Genomic DNA, 22,667 nt, shown 5'->3' on the forward strand with positions numbered 1-22,667 from the left:
TGAATCTGTCATCCTGGCATCTCTAGAGTTCAGTGTATTGCTTCCATCTTCCTTTTATTTCATCTTGGTCAGTCAGTGTGTTCCCCTGTTGATTATTCAACATCCCTACTCTTGGTTTAAATTTCCCTTTCATTTCTCTAATCTTTTGGAATATGGCTCTTGTTCTTCCCTTTTTGTTGTCCTCTTCTATTTTTATACAGTAGCTATTGTAATAGTTCTTCTTGTCCATACATACTAGTCGCTGTATTGTTGCATTTAGGGTTCTGACTGTGTTTCTATCTCCTTTTGCTTTCCCTCTCTCTAGAACCATTTTAAGAGTTTCTTCAGTAATCTACTGAGGTCTTTCTCTCTTTTTAATTAGAAGTACTGTCTTTTTGCATTCTTCTCTGATAATGTCTCTGACTTCACTCCATAGTTCTTATGGGTCTCTGTCAACTAAGTTTAAAGCCTCAAACTGGTTCCTTATTTGATCTTTATATTCTTCTGGGATGTTATTTAAATTGTATTTTGGCATTATGATTGTTTTGTTGTTCTTCTTTAGCTTTACTCTTGATTTTCGATACGACCAGTTCATGATCTGTACTGCAGTCTGCTCCTGGTCTTGTTTTTGCAGAAAGTATGGAACTTCTCCATCTTCTGTTACTAATTATATAATCAATTTGATTCCTATATTGACCATCTAGTGACATCCACGTGTACAGTCGTCTTTTCAGTTGCTCAAAAAATGTGTTTGCAAGAAACAAATTACTGTCTTCACAGAATTCAGTAAGTCTTTCTCCTGTTTCATTTCTGTCTCCTAAGCCCCAATTCCCCATAATTCCTAGTTCTTCTCTGTTCTCTACTTTTGCATTCCAGTCCCCCATGATTGTCAGCACATCTTGCTTTGGTATGTGATCAATTTCTTCCTGTACTTCTGTGTAAGATTTCTCCAATTCCTCTTCTTCTGTGTTTGCCATTGGAGCATAGACTTGGATGATGGTTATGTTAATAGGTTTCCTGTTTAATCTCATTGATATCACTCGCTCAGACCTTGCATTGTAGCTCCTAATTGCTTTTGCTACATCACTTCTCACTATTAAAGCAACCCCATTTCTTCTTAATTTCTCATTTCCTGCATAAAATATTTTGTAGTTGCCCAACTGAAAATGTCCCATTCCTGTGCATTTTAATTCACTCACACCAAGTATTGTAATGTTGATACGTTCCATTTCTTGCTTGACAATTTCTAACCTGGTTCATGCTTCTCACATTCCATGTTCCTATTGTGTGTGTCTTTCAACTCTGGACTCTCCTTTTGCATCTGTGCGCTTCAGCCTCTGGGCTTCCTTTCGGCTTTGACCCAACTGCATCATTAGTCACAGCGCAACTTGTACTTGTCCTTTGTTCTTCCCCAGTAGCTCGTTGAGTGCCTTCTGACCTGGGGGTCTCATCTTTCAGCTCTATCTCGTGTTGCACTTTGGATACTCTGTTCATAGGGTTTGCGTGCTAAGAGGTATTCAGAGGTGATTTTCCATTGCCTTCCTCCGTGGCGTAGAGTGGTAAGCTGCGGTAACGCAGCCGAAGCTCTGCTCACGGCCGGAGTTCGATTCCAACGGAAGGAGGAAGTCGAATCTCCGGTAAAAGGGGTCGAGGTCCACTCAGCCTTCCATCCATCCGTGGTCGGTAAAATGAGTACCCGGCATATGCTGGGGGGTAAAGAAAGGTCGGGGAAGGAACTGGCAATCCCACCCCATATATATGGTCTGCCTAGTAAACGTTGCAAGACGTCACCCTAAGAGTCGGAAACGACTCGCACTATAAGTGCAGGGACACCTTTACCTTTGAGTTTGGATGCATCTTAGTCTGGTGTCTCAGCTTTGACCCTTCCACCTTGGGTGCCCCTGCTAGGAATCTAGCCTCTTGGTCTAGACTCCTGACGGCATTGCTCTCAGCTTCTTCAACACTCTCAAACCCCCTCACCACGTTAAGGTGTACATCCTAGAGGGGGGTTCTTTATCTCAAGGCTGGATTACTCCAATGCACTCACTGTGGGGCTACCCTTGGGCCTGGTTGGAAAGCTCCAGCTGGCGCAGAACATGGTAGCCAGACTGCTGATGGGGACACATGGCCAACAGTATGTGAGACTACTGTTAAAACATCTGCACTAGCTGCCCATCTATTACCTACCCAGGTTCAAGGTCTTTGTATTCATTTACAAAGCCCTGAAGAATTTAGGTCTAGGGTACCTTAAGGACCGCTTGATCACTAAGGTAATCCACAGAGGCACCATTAGTCATTCTCTGAGTTGGCAAGGCTCATTTGACAACAACAAGAAATTGCGCCTTTAATGTCATTGGACCAGTCCTGCAGAATGCTCTGCCAAAGGAGATTCAGCAGGCACCTTCTATTCTGATTTATAAATGCCTGCTAAAAACTTTTCTATGTCACCAGGCTTATGCAGGCAATTGAGAAGTTATTTTTCTGCAATAGTTAATGATTTTTTAATTTAAAATGTTATATTGTTTTATCATTTATTTATATATGTTGTAAACTGCCTTGATTTTTTTTCATCTATAGCTATATATAAATATTTTTAGAAATAAAATGTATATCCTACCCTTTCCCCCCAAAGCAGCCCAGGGTGGCAAACGCATCAACAAAACAATTTAAAACAACAAAAAGAAAGCATTCTAAAAGCAGTTTAAAACATTTTGACACATAAAAACATTTTAAAACCAGTTAAAATTCGCTCCTTCCCCAGTCCTGTGGTTGTACTACCAAGAGCTAAGCTATGGTTTGGTTTAGTACTACTTCTGAACCCAGGCTCATTGTGTGTCTTACTCCAGACAAACAAGCAGCAACCAAGGTTTGTTCTTGGCTTATCTCTGAGACAAACTACAAGCCTGGGTTTGGATGTAACACTAATCCAAACCATGGGTTAGCTGCTGGCAGTGTGGCAGCAGCAGGACCAGGGATGAGTGGAGTGGGCATTTTCCCTCCAAGTACCCGCATTAATTCATGTTTTAGCCATGGATTGGCTTAGCATTATGTTTGAACTGAGCCACTGATTTTTACGTAGTTGTTGGGTTTTTATATTTGCCTTTGCATCCCCATTTTGAAGGGGAAAGCAGAATATACCCAAAATAAATATTGCTTGCGTGAAAATGTTGCATGCATATAGGCAAGCGAAGAGTCTTTTAAATTTGCAACTAAAGCATCTATACAAATAAGTTCTTTCTCACAACGTCAATGTTGCCTGCATCATAATTATATCAGCCATGAAACCAGACAAAAAACACACTTAGCCACTGCAATGCAGAATTAACTTCCATTTGCATGTCTAGATTAAGGTTGAGGCCAAGAGCTTAGATGGTTAAGGGGAGAATTCTGAATTTTGTTTTCCTTCTATAGCACCACAAACATTTGAGCACACATAGAACTTTGATCAAGACACATTTATTCAACTTTTGATGTTCAAAACCAGCTGGTAAAGCTGGTAATATCCAAAAGTTACCAGAATTATTACTCACTCCACTTGGTGAATGCAAAGTTTCTTTTTCCTAGAAGGTTCCTTTTACCTTCCAGGCATTCCAGATTTCCCCACAAAACAGTAATTCAAGATATCCCATCATCGATCTAATGCAGCCTTTCCCAACCAGTATGCCTCCAGATGTTGTTGGACCACAACTCCCATCAACCTCAGCCATTAATGCTGGCTGAGGCTGATGGGAGTTGTGGTCCAACAACATCTGGAGGCACACCGGTTGGGAAAGGCTGATCTAATGGTTCCACCAAAAAAGAACTCCACATTGCTTGCTCATTCATACTTTTGACATTTGCATATTTTCATCAGGGATCAGTCTTTACCTGCTCTTTTTCAAGCATATCTGCTTTGCGTAGTATTTTCATTGCATATACATGACCTGTATCTTTCTTCTGAACAAGACGTACCTAGAAGTTGTGCAAAACAATGCTTACATTAAAACTTCTTTCAGACATTTTGAGTTAGAGCAAACAGTTATAGAAAGGAGAATTAGAGAAAAAATGCTGTTTGTAGGATGGTTGAACAACATACAGCTTTCTGCCTTTATCAGTGTAATGTATCTAGTTTTCAGCTGTTACAGAGAGTAATGCTCTCTGACAATAGGCACTGAGTTAATTATTATTATTATTCTCTGGCTAACATACATGACAATGTTATCCCTCACAATCAGAGATACTGTGAATACCACTGAGACAGGCCTGGGATAAACTCTAAATATTTGGATACCATGTATGAATAAAGGGAAATTACTATATACTTACTACTTACTATTACTATAGTAATAATATAGTATTACAATGCCATGGGGCAACTTGGAGTGCATGTAGATACAATAAATTAAAACAGTTAAAAGTTTGGAATAACAGATTAGCTGATTTTCAGAAAAGCAAGCAGGATACTAATTATTGATGCTCAGAAGATTCTCTCAGTTTTGTAAATAACTACATGTAGCATACAGACGTTACTAGATAACTGTTATAAAGCTCAGAATGAGACTGCACTTCATTTGGCACACTGTGCACAATATTAACAAAGCAACTATACCCAATTGTCCATTTTCTTAAGAGGACTTTAAATTACTAACATCTTTTTTCAAGCTCTGTATGTGTGTGCATTTAACAGGGGGCTAACATAACCCTCTGCTCTAGCTGGTCAGCGGACTGATGGTGCTGGAGGGGCAGACGTTGGCTATCTATGCTTTTAATAGTAGTTTTAATTAGGCTACTCTTGAACTCTTACCTCTCCAAATGCTCCTCTGCCAATTACTTTTAAAGAATCAAAATCTTCCAACCCAAGTCTTGTTCGTTTTAGTCGCAGAAACTCTGTTTCCTTTCGGGCATGTGCTGACCTTCTCATTCTTTTCTAATTGTTTTTCAAAAAGGAAATAATTTAAGTGTTATTTTCTAATAAACGAAACAACTAGACCCTAATCATTCACAGCAAAGGTTTCTTAGAATAGGGCTGGTAAGAATCCAGCACCAAGCAAGCACGTTTCAGTACGTGCAATACCTCTTCATCTTTTAAGCCTTCTTCTTCCATCACTTTTTCTAGCTTCTTTTGTCTGGAAAAAAAAATTAAAAAGTCAGTGAATGAGAGGGTCTCCGTAAGATCATCTGTGCATGCATATGATTTCAGGACAAGGTAAAGCTGTCAAGAATTGGAACTCTGGATTCCATGGCTCTATTTCTCAATATACACACTGATCAAGATAAACACACTGCTTCTGCTTAAGCTTCTACAAAATGAACAAGAAATTTGCTCAAATCATAAACTTTCTTTTGCATTTGTTACATACAAATCAAGTCATTTGTCTTTTACCCAGAAAGGGCATAAAATGGACATGAACCACCACAGAGATCATTTATAATAAAAAGGATGTACAAACACAGTGATTGTAGTATGGATAATTTTTGGAAGGTATCAAGACCTGGTTTAGGTCAACCACCAAAAATCTTGCTGCCCTAGTCAAGTTGTGGCTGTGGTGGAAAAGAGCTCACAGGAGACAGCTAGCAAAAGCTATAGCTGAGGCCACATCATCACAGCCAATCTCAGATCCAATCCATGGTACACAACACAACGGCATCAGAGCTTCTCAGACTATAAAGTAAATGCTTCCATTTCTATGAAAAGAATTCCCAGTTTCTTCTCCAATTCTAACCAATCTGTCAATTTAAAAACCTGAAGCTATTCTGCATACTTCTTATCAATCCTTATTTCAGCAGTGGGAAACCTCTGGCCTGTGTGCCTAATTAGGCCCACCAGGCCTATAAATCTGACCTGCAAGGCCATTTGGGGCAAACCATGCTCACCTGTCAGTTGCCAGATGTCATATGACATCAGGCACGAAGATCTGTTATCACTCATCTAACCATTAAGATTCCAGAGAAGGGCTTCCTCATTCCCAATTGTAGCGCTATGATCAGAAATAAGTCTCTTCCTGCTCTTTGACAGTAAACTGTTAATTAGCAAGCAGTATTTCCCTTATCTCCCACTACAGTGCTAAAATCAGAGATAAGCCTCTGCCTGCTACTGTGGCCTGAATTTTCAACCACCTGACATCAGGTGGGCAGCCCTACACATCTGCCAACACAATTACATTTTGTGTTACTACTGTTTCTATAGAGAATCTAACCAAGAAAATTATATTTCTCTCAAATTTATTTTTACTAATTTCAAAGCCTTTTTATTGGTCGATGTCATACGATGGTGAAGACAGCCTTTTGTGTTTCAAACTGGAGGTTATGTTCTATTTCTATTTTGGGTGCATTAACAGTTGAATCTGAAATTGCAGTTTGAATCAGACTGATTACAATATGTAGCTACTTAAGCAATGAATCTAACTGCTGGAAAAAACAAACTTGGCCTCCCCAAGATGCATGTTTTCAGCCTGCTATGCTTACACCACTCCACTCAAGGAAAGGTGGGCATGGTCAATTAAAAACATAGAGCACACCTAGAATTTTGCTAGAATATATTTCACCTCCCACTGTTTTATCTTGTGCAAACTGAGACACTCCTCATGTCCATTGGAGACTATTCTGCAGAACAGTCAGTGCCATTATTCCACAATTGTTTTGGGAATTTTTGCAAAGTGTTGCTGTCCTTCACATATTCACAGAAACAGAAGCAAAACAAATTGATTTACTATAGGACACTTCACTAAAATTGCAAAGTAAATGAAACAAACTTAAAGTGACTATCTGAACTGTACCAACTGTCTTAATGTTGTTGCTTCCTCTTTGCTAAAACAAGATCAGCACAGCACATGTCTTGTTTCTGTTAGTTGGGCTGATTGCAGGTGTTGCAACCACTCACCGTATGCTCAGAGGCATGTCACCAACTTTTTCTAAGCTACACAGGAAGTGGATTGGACTGTGAAAGACCAACCCAAATTGTGTTTGCAGTTTGACAAATTTGTACGGCAGTACAATATCTCAGAGAGGTCAGGTCTCCTGTTCCCCTGGTGCATTCACTATAGCTGCCCAGTTTCCCTGCTTTTAAAAGTTTGATAGAAATATCTGTTGGCTATAGGTACGTTCTTGAACCACAAGGGATTTTTGCCTATTGGTGAATTTCTCTGCTTTTTAATCCGGGAGGTAAGAAATGGGATCCTGTGAAAGTTTGCTGAGAATGGATTGATCATTTGTATGCTTATTGAGTTCAATGGTATTAACTCCCCTACAATCATGCTTAGGATAGGTGAAATTGACCACAGGGAGAGGGAAGGGATTGGAAGGGGAAGAGGAGGGGAGGGACAGGCAAGGGAAGGGGCAAAGGAAGGGAATAGGAGGGAGGAGGAGGGAAGGGCAGCTTTGATCATTTGTATGCTTTTTGAGTTCAATGGGATTTACTCCTGTACCATCATGCTTAGGACAGGTGAAAATGACCTGGGGAAGGGGAGGAAGGATAGGGGTGGGGAGGGAGGGGAGAATAGATTATGTGGGTAGTCACTGGGCAGAGGGAAAGCCCCTTTCCTTTCCAAAAGGAAAACATTGTGAACAAACATAGTTTTTCAGGGTCTCCCCCACCTTTTTATTCTACAGCAGGCACATGTAACCTCCCACCCAAATTTAAACCAAAGCTGTCCCTGGCCACATCCACACCAGACCTTTATTTTACTGAGCTGCAATCCCCAGAAGAGGGACTGACTGTTAAACCATTCTGGCCACTGGAGCTCTGTCAGGGGAATAGGAGTCTCCCAACAACTCTCAGCACCCTTCACAAGCTACACTTCCCAGGATTCTTTGGTGGAAGCCAGGACTATCTAAAGTGAAATAAAGGTCTGGCGTGGGTGTGGCTCCCTGATTAGCCAAGCTAAACAGCTCTGAGTCTTGCTTTTAGAACACTGACGGTTCTTACTGAGCATGCTAGGCGCTGAAATAGACTTCAATGTTAAATTTCTTAAATTAATTAAAAATCAGCCATGCATTTTTTTAACTTTTAAACTGCAGAAGATGAAGGTCAGTGTATGGGGCAAGGTCAGTAATAGGGTTACAGGTACTCAGTATACACGGTTGATTTTTAATTAATTTCAACAAATTATGAGACCACTGTCAAAAAGTCCAACAGGGTTCTGGATTTTTTTCTCTTGTTTTACACTTTGAACTCTAGATTCTCTCTGAGTGTTTTGTGTACCAGCATGAAAACTCAGGGGGCTGTTTAGTAAGCATTTCTGAATTCAGGAGTATAAGTTTTGTAAGGTTTCATTTTGAATGAGCTTATTGGAAGCAGCAGAATGTTATGGAAGGGTATTTCAATTTAACAGTGCGGAATGTGAAAAATCCATACTAGCTATAGTATACAGCCCCTCTCATGGCTGTATAAAAAGAAGCTGGATAATTTAAGAAGACTATAGAAGGGAGTGAATCTGGTGCACTTCAGTAAGGCATGTAAAGAAAACTGTTCGAAGGCAATAAATTTCAATAGAATCCTTTAGGGTACCCTTTCCATATCAACTTGTCTTCAAGGAATCCTTACATCTTGTAAGAGAATTCTGGGGCATATTCTAGAGAGCAGCAGTCATGCACATTTCACTACTATACAATGTGATTGGGCAGCATATCCTAACAAATCTCATGTGACTGGATGTTGGAGTGAAAGACTAGCACAGCAGACAAGCTGTCTTTCAGAAAAGCTTTCCCTATTACTGATCCAACAAGCCTCATAAGCTTTCAGCCATAACCTTAAGACCATCTTCAGACACATTGCTTGAAGTTTCCCTTTCAAATGAAGTGAGATGGGAAACTAATAGGAAGAGGCCTTTTTTGACAGTGACCCCACATTTGGGGATCTCTGTTCTTGTTGGGATTCAACAGGTTCAATCTTTGCAGGCCTTTAAGTGGACATTAAAATCTTATCTGTTTACTGTTGCCTTTTCATAACTTTAAGCATTTTAATCAGGCTTCTATTACTGTGCTGCCACTCTGTTTTGTGATTTTATGTTTTTAATGGGCTGTCTAATGCTATTTAATTATTTATTGTGATGGCATAATTCTGTTTTAATTTTACCATCCAATATATTGCTCAACTATGTTTGGTTTTGCTAGACAACTTGTATGAAAAGTTTTCCTAAAAGGCAGGGTAAAAAAATGCATTAAATAAATTCCCAAAGGGATTTGTTGGGCACCATCCTTATATTTCTTTCCAGAGCCAGGTGAAGAACGTTTTGTTCACCCAAGCCTTTTAAATAAGTTTAGTCTTATGATCTGATCCTTTAAGTTTTTAAAATCTGTGTTAATTGTATTTTTTAATGTTTAACAAATTTTATGGTTTTATATTCTTGCCTTGAAACTTTTATATTGCTTGGGTCTTGACAATTTCAGAGAACATCTCCTGTACAAGCCTGTTCCTACTCAAGACCTTCTGAAAATATCCTGCTCCAAATTTAGTCTTTTGTGGAGGTTGGACTAGCATCCACGGGGGACAGGCCTTCTCAGTAGTAGCCCAGATGTTTTAGAGCTCTCTTCCAAGAGAGAGCCATACAGACTCCTCCCTGCTGTGTTTTTCAAAATGTTTTTAAAATTTCAAAAGCATTTGAAATGCTTTTAGCATTCATTTATTGTTTTAGATTTGTTTACAGATTATTTTGTTAGTTGCCTGTTTTAATTTGTGAACCACTGTAGCATTTTTGAATAAAAAGCAGTATACAAATATTTTTTTACAAAATGTACATCTTGTAAATTAGATAGGTGCAAGTTTGTCCATTTCACATACCTATTCCCAACATGCAATTTGGGATTTTCTTGAACAGAATTCTAGAGCCATTGACCATTATCTATAGCACACCACATTAAGTTTCTTATTGGAGTTATTCAACTGCAGTTATTCAACTCTATCAATGGATTACACAACGTTTAATGTTTTTGATACTACTATCTGGTGTATGCTTAACACTAAGGATCTCCTAACTATGGTTAGCTGACTTCCAGTGTGTGTTTCCAAACCCTAGTCACAGCTGAATCTAGTGAATTGGTTACAGACAATGCAGATGTCAGGCCACACCTTGCTTAATAATGGAAGGAAGGGCTGAGTTGGCATGAGTGCACACTGTTGCTCCAACTCTCTTAACCATAGTTAAAAGAATGAAAAGTGACATCTAATCTATATGACTTAGAACAGCCTTTCCCAACTAGTGGGCCACCAGATGTTGTTGGACCACAATTCCCATCTTTCCTGACCACTGGCAATGCTGGCTGAGGCTGATGGGAGTTGTGGTCCAACAACATCTGATGGCCCACTAGTTGGGAAAGGCTGACTTAGAACCTGGGTACCATAAAAATCCTTCCACATGAAGAGAGAGAGAGTAATAAGATCCTCCGTAGAGACCCTTCTCTAAGCTCCTCCTCCTTCAGAGGTGAAGCAAATACTAACCAGAGACAGGACCTATTCATTGTGGTGCCCAGCTTTGGAACAGTTTCCTCAAACAAGCTCACCTAGCACAAAGTCTGATGTCTGTTTGACACTGGATGAAGACCTTTTAATTTCCCAAGATTTTTAAATCTTTCTTGACCTATTTGTTTTAAATTCCATTTTAACATAGAACATGCTGCTTCTTTATTTTTATTGCATTAATTTGCTATATTCTACTGTTTTGTTAAAATGGCTTACAAAAAAATTAAATACAACCATTCTTCCAGATTGAAGAGTGGGATATTTATTAAATATTTCAAGCAAAATAAATATATCTAAACTGGAACAATGTTGTAATGTATTTTTAAAAATTTAAACCACTACTTGTGGCAGGAAGCAGCTCATAAAATTAAGAAATACAAAATACAAGATTTAGAAGGTAATAAAGTCCAGGAGGCAATAAAATGTGTTTCGAGAGGCTGGTTTTGATTATAGCACTCAACAGAGCCAAGTGCAAACTCTGTTTATATTGGACACACTGAATCAGAAGAAAATATTAAATCAAAGAGAGAAAAACAAATTTTATTCCAAGAAAACACTTTTACTAGTTTGCATGAAGCATCTGCAACAAATGGCCTTTTTAGAAATGCACAACTAGAGGACAGTGCGGCCACTGAGAAATATCATATTACAATATTTTAAGGCTTTTTATATATCGAAATGAGCTACAAAAGCTGTCTTGCAGGATAAAAAGATCACTGTATCTGGGGCACCCATTGTTCTTAAATCTTGAGGTTAAGAAAATGGCACTAGTTCCATTTTCATGCAGTTGGGATTTTTACCTCATTTCCCGTTCTTCATGCTGTGCAATGAGATTACTGTAGAAGTTTTCTAATGTCACTTTTGTCATTGTAACTCGCTCCTTAGTATGGTTGCTCATAGATGAGCAAGGTGCTGGGCCAGTCATGGCCATGGTTCCTGAGAGAGAAACATATTTGTGAACATAAACCTTGAAGCAAGAATTCTACACTATACGATTATTTAAATATAAAGGAGGGAGCCAGATTAACAACAAACAAAAGCTTTGCAAAATACAGTATGACCAAACTGGAAGCTATAAAGAACAAGCCACAGTGTTGCAAAATAATTGTACAAGTCAGACTTCCTGTTTTTTGTATATAAGTTATGATCTAGGAGGAAAGAAATGTGGTATTACATCTCCAAATGATATTTTCAGGTTGTGTATCAAGTCTCTCATATTTTCATTCCTGATCATTTACAATTCTACCAACATGGTTTAAACAAAGCAAGTTATTCCAATGTAAAACTATTTACAAATACAGCACAAGCCATATTTATTTCAGTGGAACTTGCTTCTATTGATTAAGAGGCAACATATAGGCATCTTCAAAAATTTGAAGGGCTGTCACACAGATTGAGCAAATTTGTTTTCCGCTGCTCCAGAAGTTACAAGAAAGGGAATTTTGATTAAACTTTAGGAGGAATTTCCTGACCGTATGACTTGCTCAACGGTGGAACAGACCGACTCAGAAGGTGGTAGATTCTCCTTCCTTTGTTAGATATTTTTAAGCACAGGCTGGATGGCTACCTAACAGAGGTACAGGAATAGCAGATTCCCTACATCAGCAAGGGGTGGATTATAGATTATATATAATTATAGATTATCTATAATCCAACTCTATTAGTCTAATTAATGCAATAGTAGTAGTTAACGCAACATTGTTCAGGTTTACTTGGATTTAAGTAGCAATAATATCAATGGGGTTTACTTCCAAGCAAGTGTGCACAAATTGCAGCCCAATAAGTATTTTTCTTTTAATGACAAAGTTCCTGTGCCTATTTTCTTCACAGTGCAACTAGCCAACCTATAACCAGCTAGCACTTACAATTGTCAAAAACTAAAGCAAATGGTAGCTGCTTTCAAAATCTTCCCAATTTCATCAGTATTTCTCATCAAATTAACCAGACAAAATCTAACTTAAAGAATCCTTTAACTAGCATTGTTTAAAAGCGTGTACTCTGCTTGCATGGCCTTTTGAATGCAACCATGTCACAGTGCACTCCCTTCAAGAAAAGTTTTACACCATATCTTTTTGCCATGCTGAGCAACTGCTGCTTCTTTTCACTAGTTGAGCTTTCCAATTTAAAAATAACACCCCCCCCAAAAAAACCCCACAATGTCACTATGTGAATTCAAAGCAGTCTTCTCCTGTGCAGACTAAATGACTATAATCACAGGAGAGGCTGAAGGAGGACGGCTACAATCGTATGCAGATTTGCTTGAAAACAATTCCACTAAAGTCAGTAAGTCTCACTTCTGACCAAAGAAAATAAAAAGCATGAGGTCCATTTTCCACATAAGATGTTATGAGGAGAAGGAACAGGGGATAAGCAGGTGTTTGCCGAGAAGGAAAGGAAGAGCCGGGGGAGGCCACGCGCCACACTGAAAATCGGAGGGGGGGGGCTAGTCACAGGCTCAGAGGAGGAACAGGCAACTTTACCCTCCCCCCGCGCGCGTGGAGGTGACAAGACTAACTACCTGGTAGGAGGGGGCGGGGGAAGCCTGAGAAGGGGGCGGGGAAGGATGGAGGCCAGAGTGCTGTAGGAACCAGAGAAGGGGGCTCAGCCTGAGGAGGCGGGACTTTTGCGGGGGGGGCGAATAGAACAAATTCTAGAGGGAAAGTCCGGGCGAGGAACAGACCAAGGAGAGAATCACTTACCAGTCCCCCCTTCTACCGGGGTAGGGAGTAGTACTGAGAAGCCTCACAGTCCAATTCCTTCCCAGCGGCAACACACGAGAGAAAAAGTAGCTCCCAGAGGCCTAACCCCGCCCCTCCTCCTTCTTCTCCTCCCAAAAAAATCCTGGAGCCCGCGGCGGGACAAGCGCCGACTAGAAACTCTGGCATAATCCGCATGCGCAAAAGCTCTCTCAGCCGTGGCGCCACCCTCTTTAGGGGCGAGGCGAAGCTGATACTCCGTTTCTCGCTGGTAGCCCGAGGAGGCGGGGCTGTATCACTTTGCCTAGCCTCTGGTTCCGCGCATGTACCAACTACTTTCTGCTCCAGCGAGCAAGCCCCAAAGTGCGTGTTGTAGTCGGTGCTTCAGCCTATGAGGAAGTCGGTAACTATTTCCCGTGCAGCAACACGAACCGCTCAGCCTTACCCTTACGCGGAAGTAACCCCCCCCTTTCATTGGTGTTTGTTCTCAAGTTGATGTGAGTACGATGGTAGGTTTACTGTGCATACTTAGAAGTCAGTGGGGCTTCCTCCTTGTTGAGGCTGCAATCCTTACCAAGCTTAGGATCGGGCTGTGTGGGTGTTTTGGACAGCAGCCGTTTAGCCTGATCCTGGGCGCGTTTACTCAGGAAGAAAATCTCAGCTCAATGAGACTTAGTCTGGACTTAGTTAAGCGTGCATACTAACTCCAACTTTAAGTGTTTTAAGGCTGAATCGAAGCTTCCAGCCTGGTCATGGGACTGAGACTGCCTTGGTCACCCGACTGATGGATGACCTACTCTAGGCATCAGACCGTTTTATGGTCCTACCTGGAGGACAGGTCCCAGAAAGTAGTACTGAGACTACTGCTCAACCCCCTGGTCTATGGGTTCCATTCTGTCTTCCATGCTTTTTAATATATGTAATCACTAATAGGCAAAAAAAACACCCTTGCGGTTTAAGAATGTACCTATAGCCAACGCATATTTCTATCAACGTTTAAAAAGCAGGGAAATCGGGCAGCGACAGTGAATGCACCAGGGTAGTAGGAGCCCAGCAGCTTTGAGTCTCGCTTTTAGAACACTGACAATTGGTTCTTACTGAGCATGCCTGACATTATCATTCAGTTCAATGCTAAATTTCTTACATTAATTAAAAATCAGCCAGGCATTTTTTTAACTTTTAAATTGCAGAACATGAAGGTCAGAATATGGGGCAAGGTCAGTAATAGGATTACAAGTATTCTGTGAAAATGGCTGATTTTTAATGAATTTCAACAGATTCTGAGAACTCTGACAGAAAAAAGTCCAAAAGGGGTCTGTTTTTTTCTCTTTTTACACTTTGAACTCTCGATTCTCTCTGACTGTTTTGTGTATCGCCATGAAAATTGAGAGGCTTGTTAAGCAAGCGTTTGAGTTCAGAACTATACGTTTTGTAAGGTTTTGTTTTGAAATGAGCTTATGGGAAGTATCAGAATGGCATGGGGGGTATTTTTGATTTATCATTGTCGAATGTGAAAAATCCACACTGACTATAGTATACAGCCACTATCGTGGCTGTATAATGAAACTGCTGGAAGAGGCCATTGGAGAGTGGGAGTACAATGTCATCAATATGCTGGTGACACAGAATTCTTCTCTGATTGCAGGGTGGGAGTGCTTATCCTAAACCTGTGCCTGGAGGCTGTGAAAGGCTGGATATGGGCTGAAAAACAAACTTAATCCAGACAAGACAGAAGTGTTGCTGGTCAAGGGGAAAGCTGCACCAGGGATAGGGTTGTAACCTATTCTGCACGGGGTTGCACTCAGCTTGAAGGAGCAGGTTGGCAGTTTGGGAATACTCCCTGCTGCTTGAATACCAGGTGGCTGCGTTAGCCAGGAGTGCTTTTGGCCAGCTCAAAGTGGTTTGCCAGCTGTGCTTGTTCCTGGAAGTGATTGCCTTAGCCACACTTGATACATGCATTGGTGACATTGAGGCTTGATTACTATAATGTACTCTTATGTCGGGCTGCCTCTGAAAATTGTTTGGAAATTGCAGTTCAAAATGCAGCAGCCAGAATGTTAACTGGATCACGGCATGGGGATCATATCAACCTATGTTTTATCAACTCCACTGGTTCCCAATTTGGTTCTGGGGCCAATTCAAAGTGCTGGTTTTAACCTTTAAAGCTTTAAATGATCTTAGACCAATGTACCTGAGGGAATGCTTACACGTAAATGTACCTACCCATGATTTAAGATCAGCTGCCTCTGGTCTCCTGTGTGTGCCTCAAGTGAAATATGTTAACAGTGACAGGCACATGGGAGAGAGCCTTTTGAGCTATGGCCCCCAAGCTCTGGAATACCCTCCCCCAAGAACACCGTTCTGCTCCCTCCCTGCTGGTGTTTTGGAAACATTTGAAAACCGTCTTGTTCTGGAGAGCCTTTGGGACGGACTGAAGGTATACCCTGAAACCGATTTGATTTTCCTCTTTTTTTAGTTTTACCTCTTTAGTCCCCTTTGAATATCACTCCCTTAGATTTCTTAACTGTATTTTGTCTATTTTAATATTTTTTGTGATCTGTTGTGTATGATTTTATTGTGAGCTGCTCAGAGTGCCCTATTTTAGGGTAGAAGGGTGGGATAGAAATATTTTAAATAAATAAATTTTATATGGAAAGCAGGCAGGCATGGAGGTTTATTTATTATCACAAGCGTTTATCACAATCCAAAAGTCACATAAAGATTGTACTGTTGGTGATTATTAATTTCAAAAGATCAGAGTTATTGGCCTTTAACGAGAGAGAGAAATCTGTCTACCTCCTAATAATTTCAACAGCAAAGGTGTGCATTTGGCCTTTCTCCACCTTTCCAGTTATTAGAAATGCACAGAAATAAAAACAGTGACACTCATGGTTTTTATCAGATCATACCCAAAATGTTTACAAATTATCACTTGTTTTGTGGCACCATAGGAAACAACATATGGCTGCTTTATCTGGCATATTCTTTTGTGGAGTAGAGCAGATGCAGTGGGCTCTAGTCCCCAGAAACCTATGCCAAAATAAATGTGTTTGTAATGTGCCACAGGATTCTGTTTTTCTCTGCAAGAGATTAACTTGTCCACCCCTGTAGAATTAAAAAATCATGCAGTTCTTTAGGACATGAGCTGGCATTTATGGAAGAACAAAGGACAATAGCTTACTTCAGCTCTGTCCTGATGATCTTCCTTCTGAGAGGGATACTCGAGGAAGGGACTCTCTGGACAATGGGAGGATTTGTCCAACTACTAGAAGACTTGATATATGATGTAGGCCCTAATCTGTAGATACTTACCCTATGAAGAACCTCTGGCCACTAGTCATTAATATGCGTGAATTGAAGAAGTACAGTTGAAGTATTTAAAGCCCTAAATGACTTAGGTCCCAATTATCTGAAAGACTGCCTCCTTTCCTACAGACCCTCTTTGGTGTTGAGATCAGCAGCGGGGGCACTTTTGGTAGTTCCGCCACCCTTGGAAGCTCGGGGAGTGGTGGCCCAGGGGAGGGCATTCTCCGTGGCATCCCCTAAGCTGTGGAATTCCCTCCCCACTGAGGTGCTTTTGGCAGCTTCACTGCATAACTTTCAGCGAATGCTGAAGACCCACCTCTTTACCCTGGTCTTCGACACATGAGATGTATATTTTTAGGACCCACCTTTTTTCTATGATGTTTTTAACTGTTTTAATTATGTGTTTTAAAATTGTTGTAACTTGCCCTGGGACCTCTGGATGAAGGGTGGGTAATTAATAGTAACAGTAGTAGTAAACAGCCTGGATACTTGTAGCTGATTCTTAGTGGTGACACCTGTGTATGGTGTATGTGCTTGTAACAGGTAAGAAGCAAACATACCTCAAGTCAGCCAACGCAAGAGGGCTGAACTGTTACCACTAATGAAGTACAACATTTTTATATATTCCATGCAAAAAACATACATATTAATATATTCCATGACACAGAGGATGGAGGGTTTATTTAAAGTAGATTACTGTATGAGATGGACAATGTTTATCTATCAACATTTAATTATTATCAAAAGATTATTTTAAAAGAGTTTGAGCATTACATTTAAAGAACTGAAAATCTTATATTTTTAGTGGCCTAAATAACAAAGCTCTAGCAATACTGCTTTTAAAATACATGTATTTTAGCTCTTGTAGATGTTACTTTACTCAGACATATTAGATACATTATTATTAAATATGAATGACAAAATATGTTTGTGCCATTTATTACTCCTTTGGAATGTATGAAGGTCGCTTTGTATATTTTCTCTTCTCAAAATAAAACATTTTAATGCCGCAACCTTGTACTTGTTTACTTGGGAGTAAGTCCTACTGTGTTTGATGGGGTTTACTTATTAGTAATTGCATTTAGAATAATATGTTTTATTTATTTATTTATTGACCTTGTATACCGCCCCATAGCCGAAGCTGTCTGGGCGGTTTACAATAACTAAAAACAAATACAATTTAAAATACATCTTTTAAAAAACAATTTAAAACACAATTTAAAAATTTAAAACAATATAGAACACATGCTAAAATGCCTGGGAGAAGAGGAAAGTCTTGACCTGGCGCCGAAAGACAACAGTGTTGGCGCCAGGGACACCTCATCAGCGAGATCATTCAATAATTTGGGGGCCACCACTGAGAAGGCCCTCTCCCTTGTTGCCATTCTCCGAGCTTCCCTCGGAGTAGGCACCTGGAGGAGGGCCTTTGATCTTGAACGTAGTGTATATATTTGTATATATTTATTTTCCTGAATTAGTTTAGATCTGAAATATGGGATTGGAAACTAAGTTATCACACTGTTTGAGGTTTAAGATGTACAAGCTGCACCTCTGTCCCTCCAGCACTTCATGCCATATTAGATCTTTGTTCCTGACAATACAGCAAGAAAAAAAAAGTCAAACTTCATGGGACTAGGAACTCAGAAGAGTTTTTGAGTCTATTGGGACTAGTCACATATAGTTCCAGTAGACTCAGGAACTCTTCTGATATAACCTTTTCCCAACTCTGAAAAGTGGTAGCTCAGCTTACTCGTACCACATTTTATATTATCTGACATATTTTATTTAAACATTTAACCAGTTACTTGTACTTGTTGCTTCTAATTTCACATCTTCAAAGTTAAGCCAGAAAGTTTTTACAATTTAAAATAGGTATAGCTGGGCTTTTCAACTAAATGAGCATGGTAGGCTGTGGCATGATTACCTTTCACTTGATTACCTTTGGAAACTGGTTAGGTCAGAACTATTGCAGCCTGTTCCAGTTTACTCAAAATTAAGTCCCATGGTATTCAATGAGGCTTATTCTCGTTTGCATAGGATTCCAATCTTGTTATAAAAAGCATTGTATCTGCACTAGGGAGACCACATAAATATGCCCAAAGAGCCATTGATGTGTATTTAGAGGTATACATTTTCATGTGAACAATCAATTATAGAGTATTGTAATTAACCTGCCAGCTAACTATTTTGTTAGTTAGCCAGGCACATGGTTTAACTGAAACTACATTGCTAAAGGAGAATAGGAAAAAATGGATACAACGGACCTCAGGTTAGTTATGTCGTATAGGAGGCAGGTGGAACAGAAAATAAGCATAGGAGACAAGGAGTCCATACTTCCCATGCACCCTGGCGGAACCTGCAAGCATACTCGGAGTCAGAATACATAAATCTATCAATAACATTATTCATCAAATGTAAAAAATAGTGCAGTAGTGAAAATAATTACTGTGTAGTCCCTGGCAATATTTCTAGCAGTTACAGAATGTTTGTGCTGTCTATTTATGCTGCCCTGGGCTCCTGCTGGGAGGAAGGGCGGGGTATAAATCAAATAATAAATAAATAGGGGGGAAATTCTGAGCCCTGTACATTCTCTTTCACTGGCCTCTGATCAGAGGAAGCAGGAAACATTCAGGCCTTTAATGAGGCTGTCTTTTAACAACACCAAGGAGTAGTAAATGGCACAAACACACATTTTCTTTGTTGGTCATCTTTGCTTTTGCTCTCCCTCAAGACTCCAGTGTATATCTCAAGTAACAGACAGACCAATAGGTTTGGTCAAGAGATCTATGTCTGAGTGCTGAGATTGCTTTTGCCATCTTCATCTCCAACTTGAAATAAGTTGGAAAGATCTTGCAGGTCCTGACTATCCTTTACATTCTTTAAATACTGCAACACATTTGTTTTTCTAAGTACAGCAAATGGTGACTCCTTCTCCAGCACACCCGGCAGCAGTTGTTTCATCATGTCTGGCGACTCGTCCCTGCCTGTGCTATCATAGAGGTCAGAAAAGTCTTGGTTCTTCGGTGAGGTCCACATAAAATGTGCCTGGGATATGTCTCTGCCACTGGCTGTATGTACTCCACCCATGGCATTGTGGAGCCACATCAGTCGCTTTAACCCTTGAAGGGCCTTCCCTCTATCATTCAGCAGCTGGTGTTCCGTCACTGCTCTTTTACTGAAATGTGAAAAAGCATTGTTAAGAAGAAGCAGAAATGCATTCAAAGTGAAGGGAGAAATCACTCCCAGCGTAGCTCATAAATTAAATTATCTAGACTTTTAGAGATGAGGAAACTAAGTACAGAACGGGCCAGCGTTCAACCTTGTTGAACTATCTGGTGCCATCCAGCTCCTTGCCCAAGCAATACACAATATTCCTGGGATCTGAACTGGAAGTACATAGACCACTGCTGAGCCTTCAAAGGTCTGAAGCCTGCATTTTTTTTTCTAGAATAGAGTTGGAAAGTTGGCAGTCCCAAAAGCCTCTGATGATATTGTCATCCCAATCACTGTCTCATAGCTCCTCCTCTATCTTTATCTGTAATTATTTTAAGGCTGCAGTCCTTCACACACTACCTTAATGTATGTTCCATTGAACTCAGCGGGGCTTACATGTATAGGATTGGACTGTAAGGCTGCAATTCTATGCATGCTTATTTTGGAGTATGTTTCACTGAATTCAGTGGAATCTGCCCAGTAAAACATGCATAGGATCTTAATATTTTCTCTTCCTGAACTTCCTGAAATAGATATTTCTTATTTTACTATCTCTTTTCAAAGTTACACACACACACCCCAGTTTTCCCAAATCATAATCCAGCAAACCTTAGATGTGCTTCAAATAGGACTTACATGCTGAACTTTTAGGAGGATTGTGTTTTAAACTGGGAAACCTAAAATTCAATAAACGTTAACAATGCTGATAGATACATGACTGACTTTTATCTAATGTATGAAAAGGTACATGGCTGTACAAGCTTATCAGTGTTTCACAATTTTCATGGCTAGTTGAGGTTATTTTATTGGTCGTTCTATCCATGTAGAAAAGGTCCTCAAATGCCAAGATGTATCACTGAACACTAAAGTCAGGATCATTCAGACCATAGTATTCCCGATCTCTATGTATGGATGTGAAAGTTGGACAGTGAAAAAAGCGGGTAAAAGAAAAATCAACTCATTTGAAATGTGGTATTGGAGGAGAGCTTTGCGGATACCATGGACTGCGAAAAAGACAAATAATTGGGTGTTAGAACAAATTAAACCAGAACTATCATTACAACATAAAATGATGAAACTGAGGTTATCATACTTTGGACACATAATGAGAAGACATGAGTCACTAGAAAAGACAATAGTGCTGGGAAAAACAGAAGGGAGTAGAAAAAAAGGAAGGCCAAACAAGAGATGGATTGATTCCATAAAGGAAGCCACAGACCTGAACTTACAAGATCTGAACAGACATAACAGATGCAACTAGAAGATCAGCTATCCTTGACTTGATTCTAACCAATAGAGATGAAGTGGCAGCTATGGGAACTCTGGGGGAAAGTGAGCATACTGTGCTTTGAGTTCTTGATTTTAAAGGAAGCGAAAGCTGAGAATAGCCATATGCATACCCTGGACTTCAGGAAAGCTGATTTTAATAGAACAATGGTAAGCAAGGTTCCATGGCAAGTGACCCTAATGAGAAAAGGAGTCCAAGATGGGTGGGAGTTTCTAAAACAGGAATTTCTAAAGGCACAATGGCAAACAATTCCAAGAAGAAGAAATTGTGAAGATGGCAGAAGGAGCCAATGTCGCTTCACAAAAAGCTTAGAGATGACCTGAAAACAAAAAAGGACACATACAGGAAGTGCAAGGAAGGCCAGACCACAAAAACAGACAGATAGCACAGAATTGTAGGGATGGCATCAGGAAGGCTAAAGCTGAGAATGAGCTGAGGTTAGCAAGAGATGCTAAAAAAAAAAAAAACACTCCATAGTTGAAGACAGAGAAAAGAAATGGTAGTACAGCTACTCAATAAGAATGGCAATATAATAACAGATAACAAAGGCAAAAGTGCTCAATTCTTACTTCAGCTCAGTCTTCTCCCAAAAGAGAGTTTATGAATCTCCTGGGAAACATGAAGGGGCAAGATTGTAGCTTGAGACTGATAGACATGCGGACAAGGAATCCTTAATCACTTTGAATGAGTTCAAATCTGCAGGGCCCGATGAACTGCATCCTAGAGTATTGAAAGAACTGGCTGAAGAACTCTTGGAACCACTGTCCATTATCTTTGCAAAATCGTGGAGGATGCGTGAAGTGTCAGATGACTGGAGGAGAGCTAATGTTATCCCTATCTTCAAAAAGGGCAATATGGAGGAACCTGGGAACTACAGACCAGTCAACCTGAAATCAATCCCTGGAAAAATTCTCGAGCAGATTATAAAGCAGTGAGTCTGTAAGCACTTTGAAAACAATGCAGTGATTACTAGAAGCCAACATGGATTTATCAAGAATAAATCCATCTAGACTAATCTTATTTGATTTTCTGATTGGGTAACTCTGGACAAGAGGCTACAATAAGGACGGAATATGGAGAAAGCGATTGGTTCCCCATCGGAAAGGGTGTGAGACGGGGGTGTATTTTATCACCCTATTTGTTTAATCTATATGCAGAACGTACGGAATTAGACCAAGATGAAGGAGGTGTGAAAATTGGAGGGAGAAATATCAATAATTTAAGATATGCAGATGATACCATACTACTAGCAGGAACCAATAAGGATTTTAAACGAATGCTGATGAAAGTTAAAGAGGAAAGCACAAAAGCAGGACTACAACTGAATGTTAAAAAGAGTAAAGCAATGACAACAGAAGATTTATATAACTTTAAAGTTGACAATGAGGACATTGAACTTGTCAAGGATTATCAATACCTCGGCACAATCATTAACCAAAATGGAGACAATAGTCAAGAAATCAGGCTAGGACTGGGGAGGGCAGCTGTGAGAGAACTATAAAAGGTCCTCAAATGCCAAGACGTATCACTGAACACTAAAGTCAGGATCATTCAGACCATGTTATTCCCAATATCTATGTATGGATGTGAAAGTTGGACAGTGAAAAAAGCGGATAAGAGAAAAATCAACTCATTTGAAATGTGGTGTTGGAAGAGAGCTTTGCGCATACCATGGACCATGAAAAAGACAAATAATTGGGTTTTAGAACAAATTAAACCAGAACTGTCACTGGAAGCTAAAATGATGAAA

General features: G+C 40.0%; 1 protein-coding gene across 2 annotated transcripts in view; it reads right to left on the reverse strand.

Moving 5' to 3' along the window:
* STK38 (serine/threonine kinase 38) overlaps positions 1 to 13,407 on the reverse strand; it is a 28,238-nt gene extending 14,831 nt beyond the window's left edge. The window contains exons 1-5 of one of the 2 annotated variants that reach the window (XM_061632443.1): positions 13,114 to 13,407; positions 11,215 to 11,350; positions 5,033 to 5,084; positions 4,763 to 4,885; positions 3,847 to 3,930 (exon numbers count right to left, since the gene is read on the reverse strand). In XM_061632443.1, coding sequence (XP_061488427.1) covers positions 3,847 to 3,930; positions 4,763 to 4,885; positions 5,033 to 5,084; positions 11,215 to 11,345 — 390 coding nt within the window. In that variant the 5' untranslated portion in view covers positions 11,346 to 11,350; positions 13,114 to 13,407. Of the gene's footprint in view, positions 1 to 3,846; positions 3,931 to 4,762; positions 4,886 to 5,032; positions 5,085 to 11,214; positions 11,351 to 12,715; positions 12,881 to 13,113 lie in introns of those variants that run through there. The other variant, XM_061632442.1, reaches the window with a different exon arrangement.
* Positions 13,408 to 22,667: the final 9,260 nt, after the last annotated feature.

Source organism: Rhineura floridana, chromosome 6 (genome assembly GCF_030035675.1).
Source record: "Rhineura floridana isolate rRhiFlo1 chromosome 6, rRhiFlo1.hap2, whole genome shotgun sequence".
Lineage (NCBI taxonomy): Eukaryota > Metazoa > Chordata > Lepidosauria > Squamata > Rhineuridae > Rhineura > Rhineura floridana.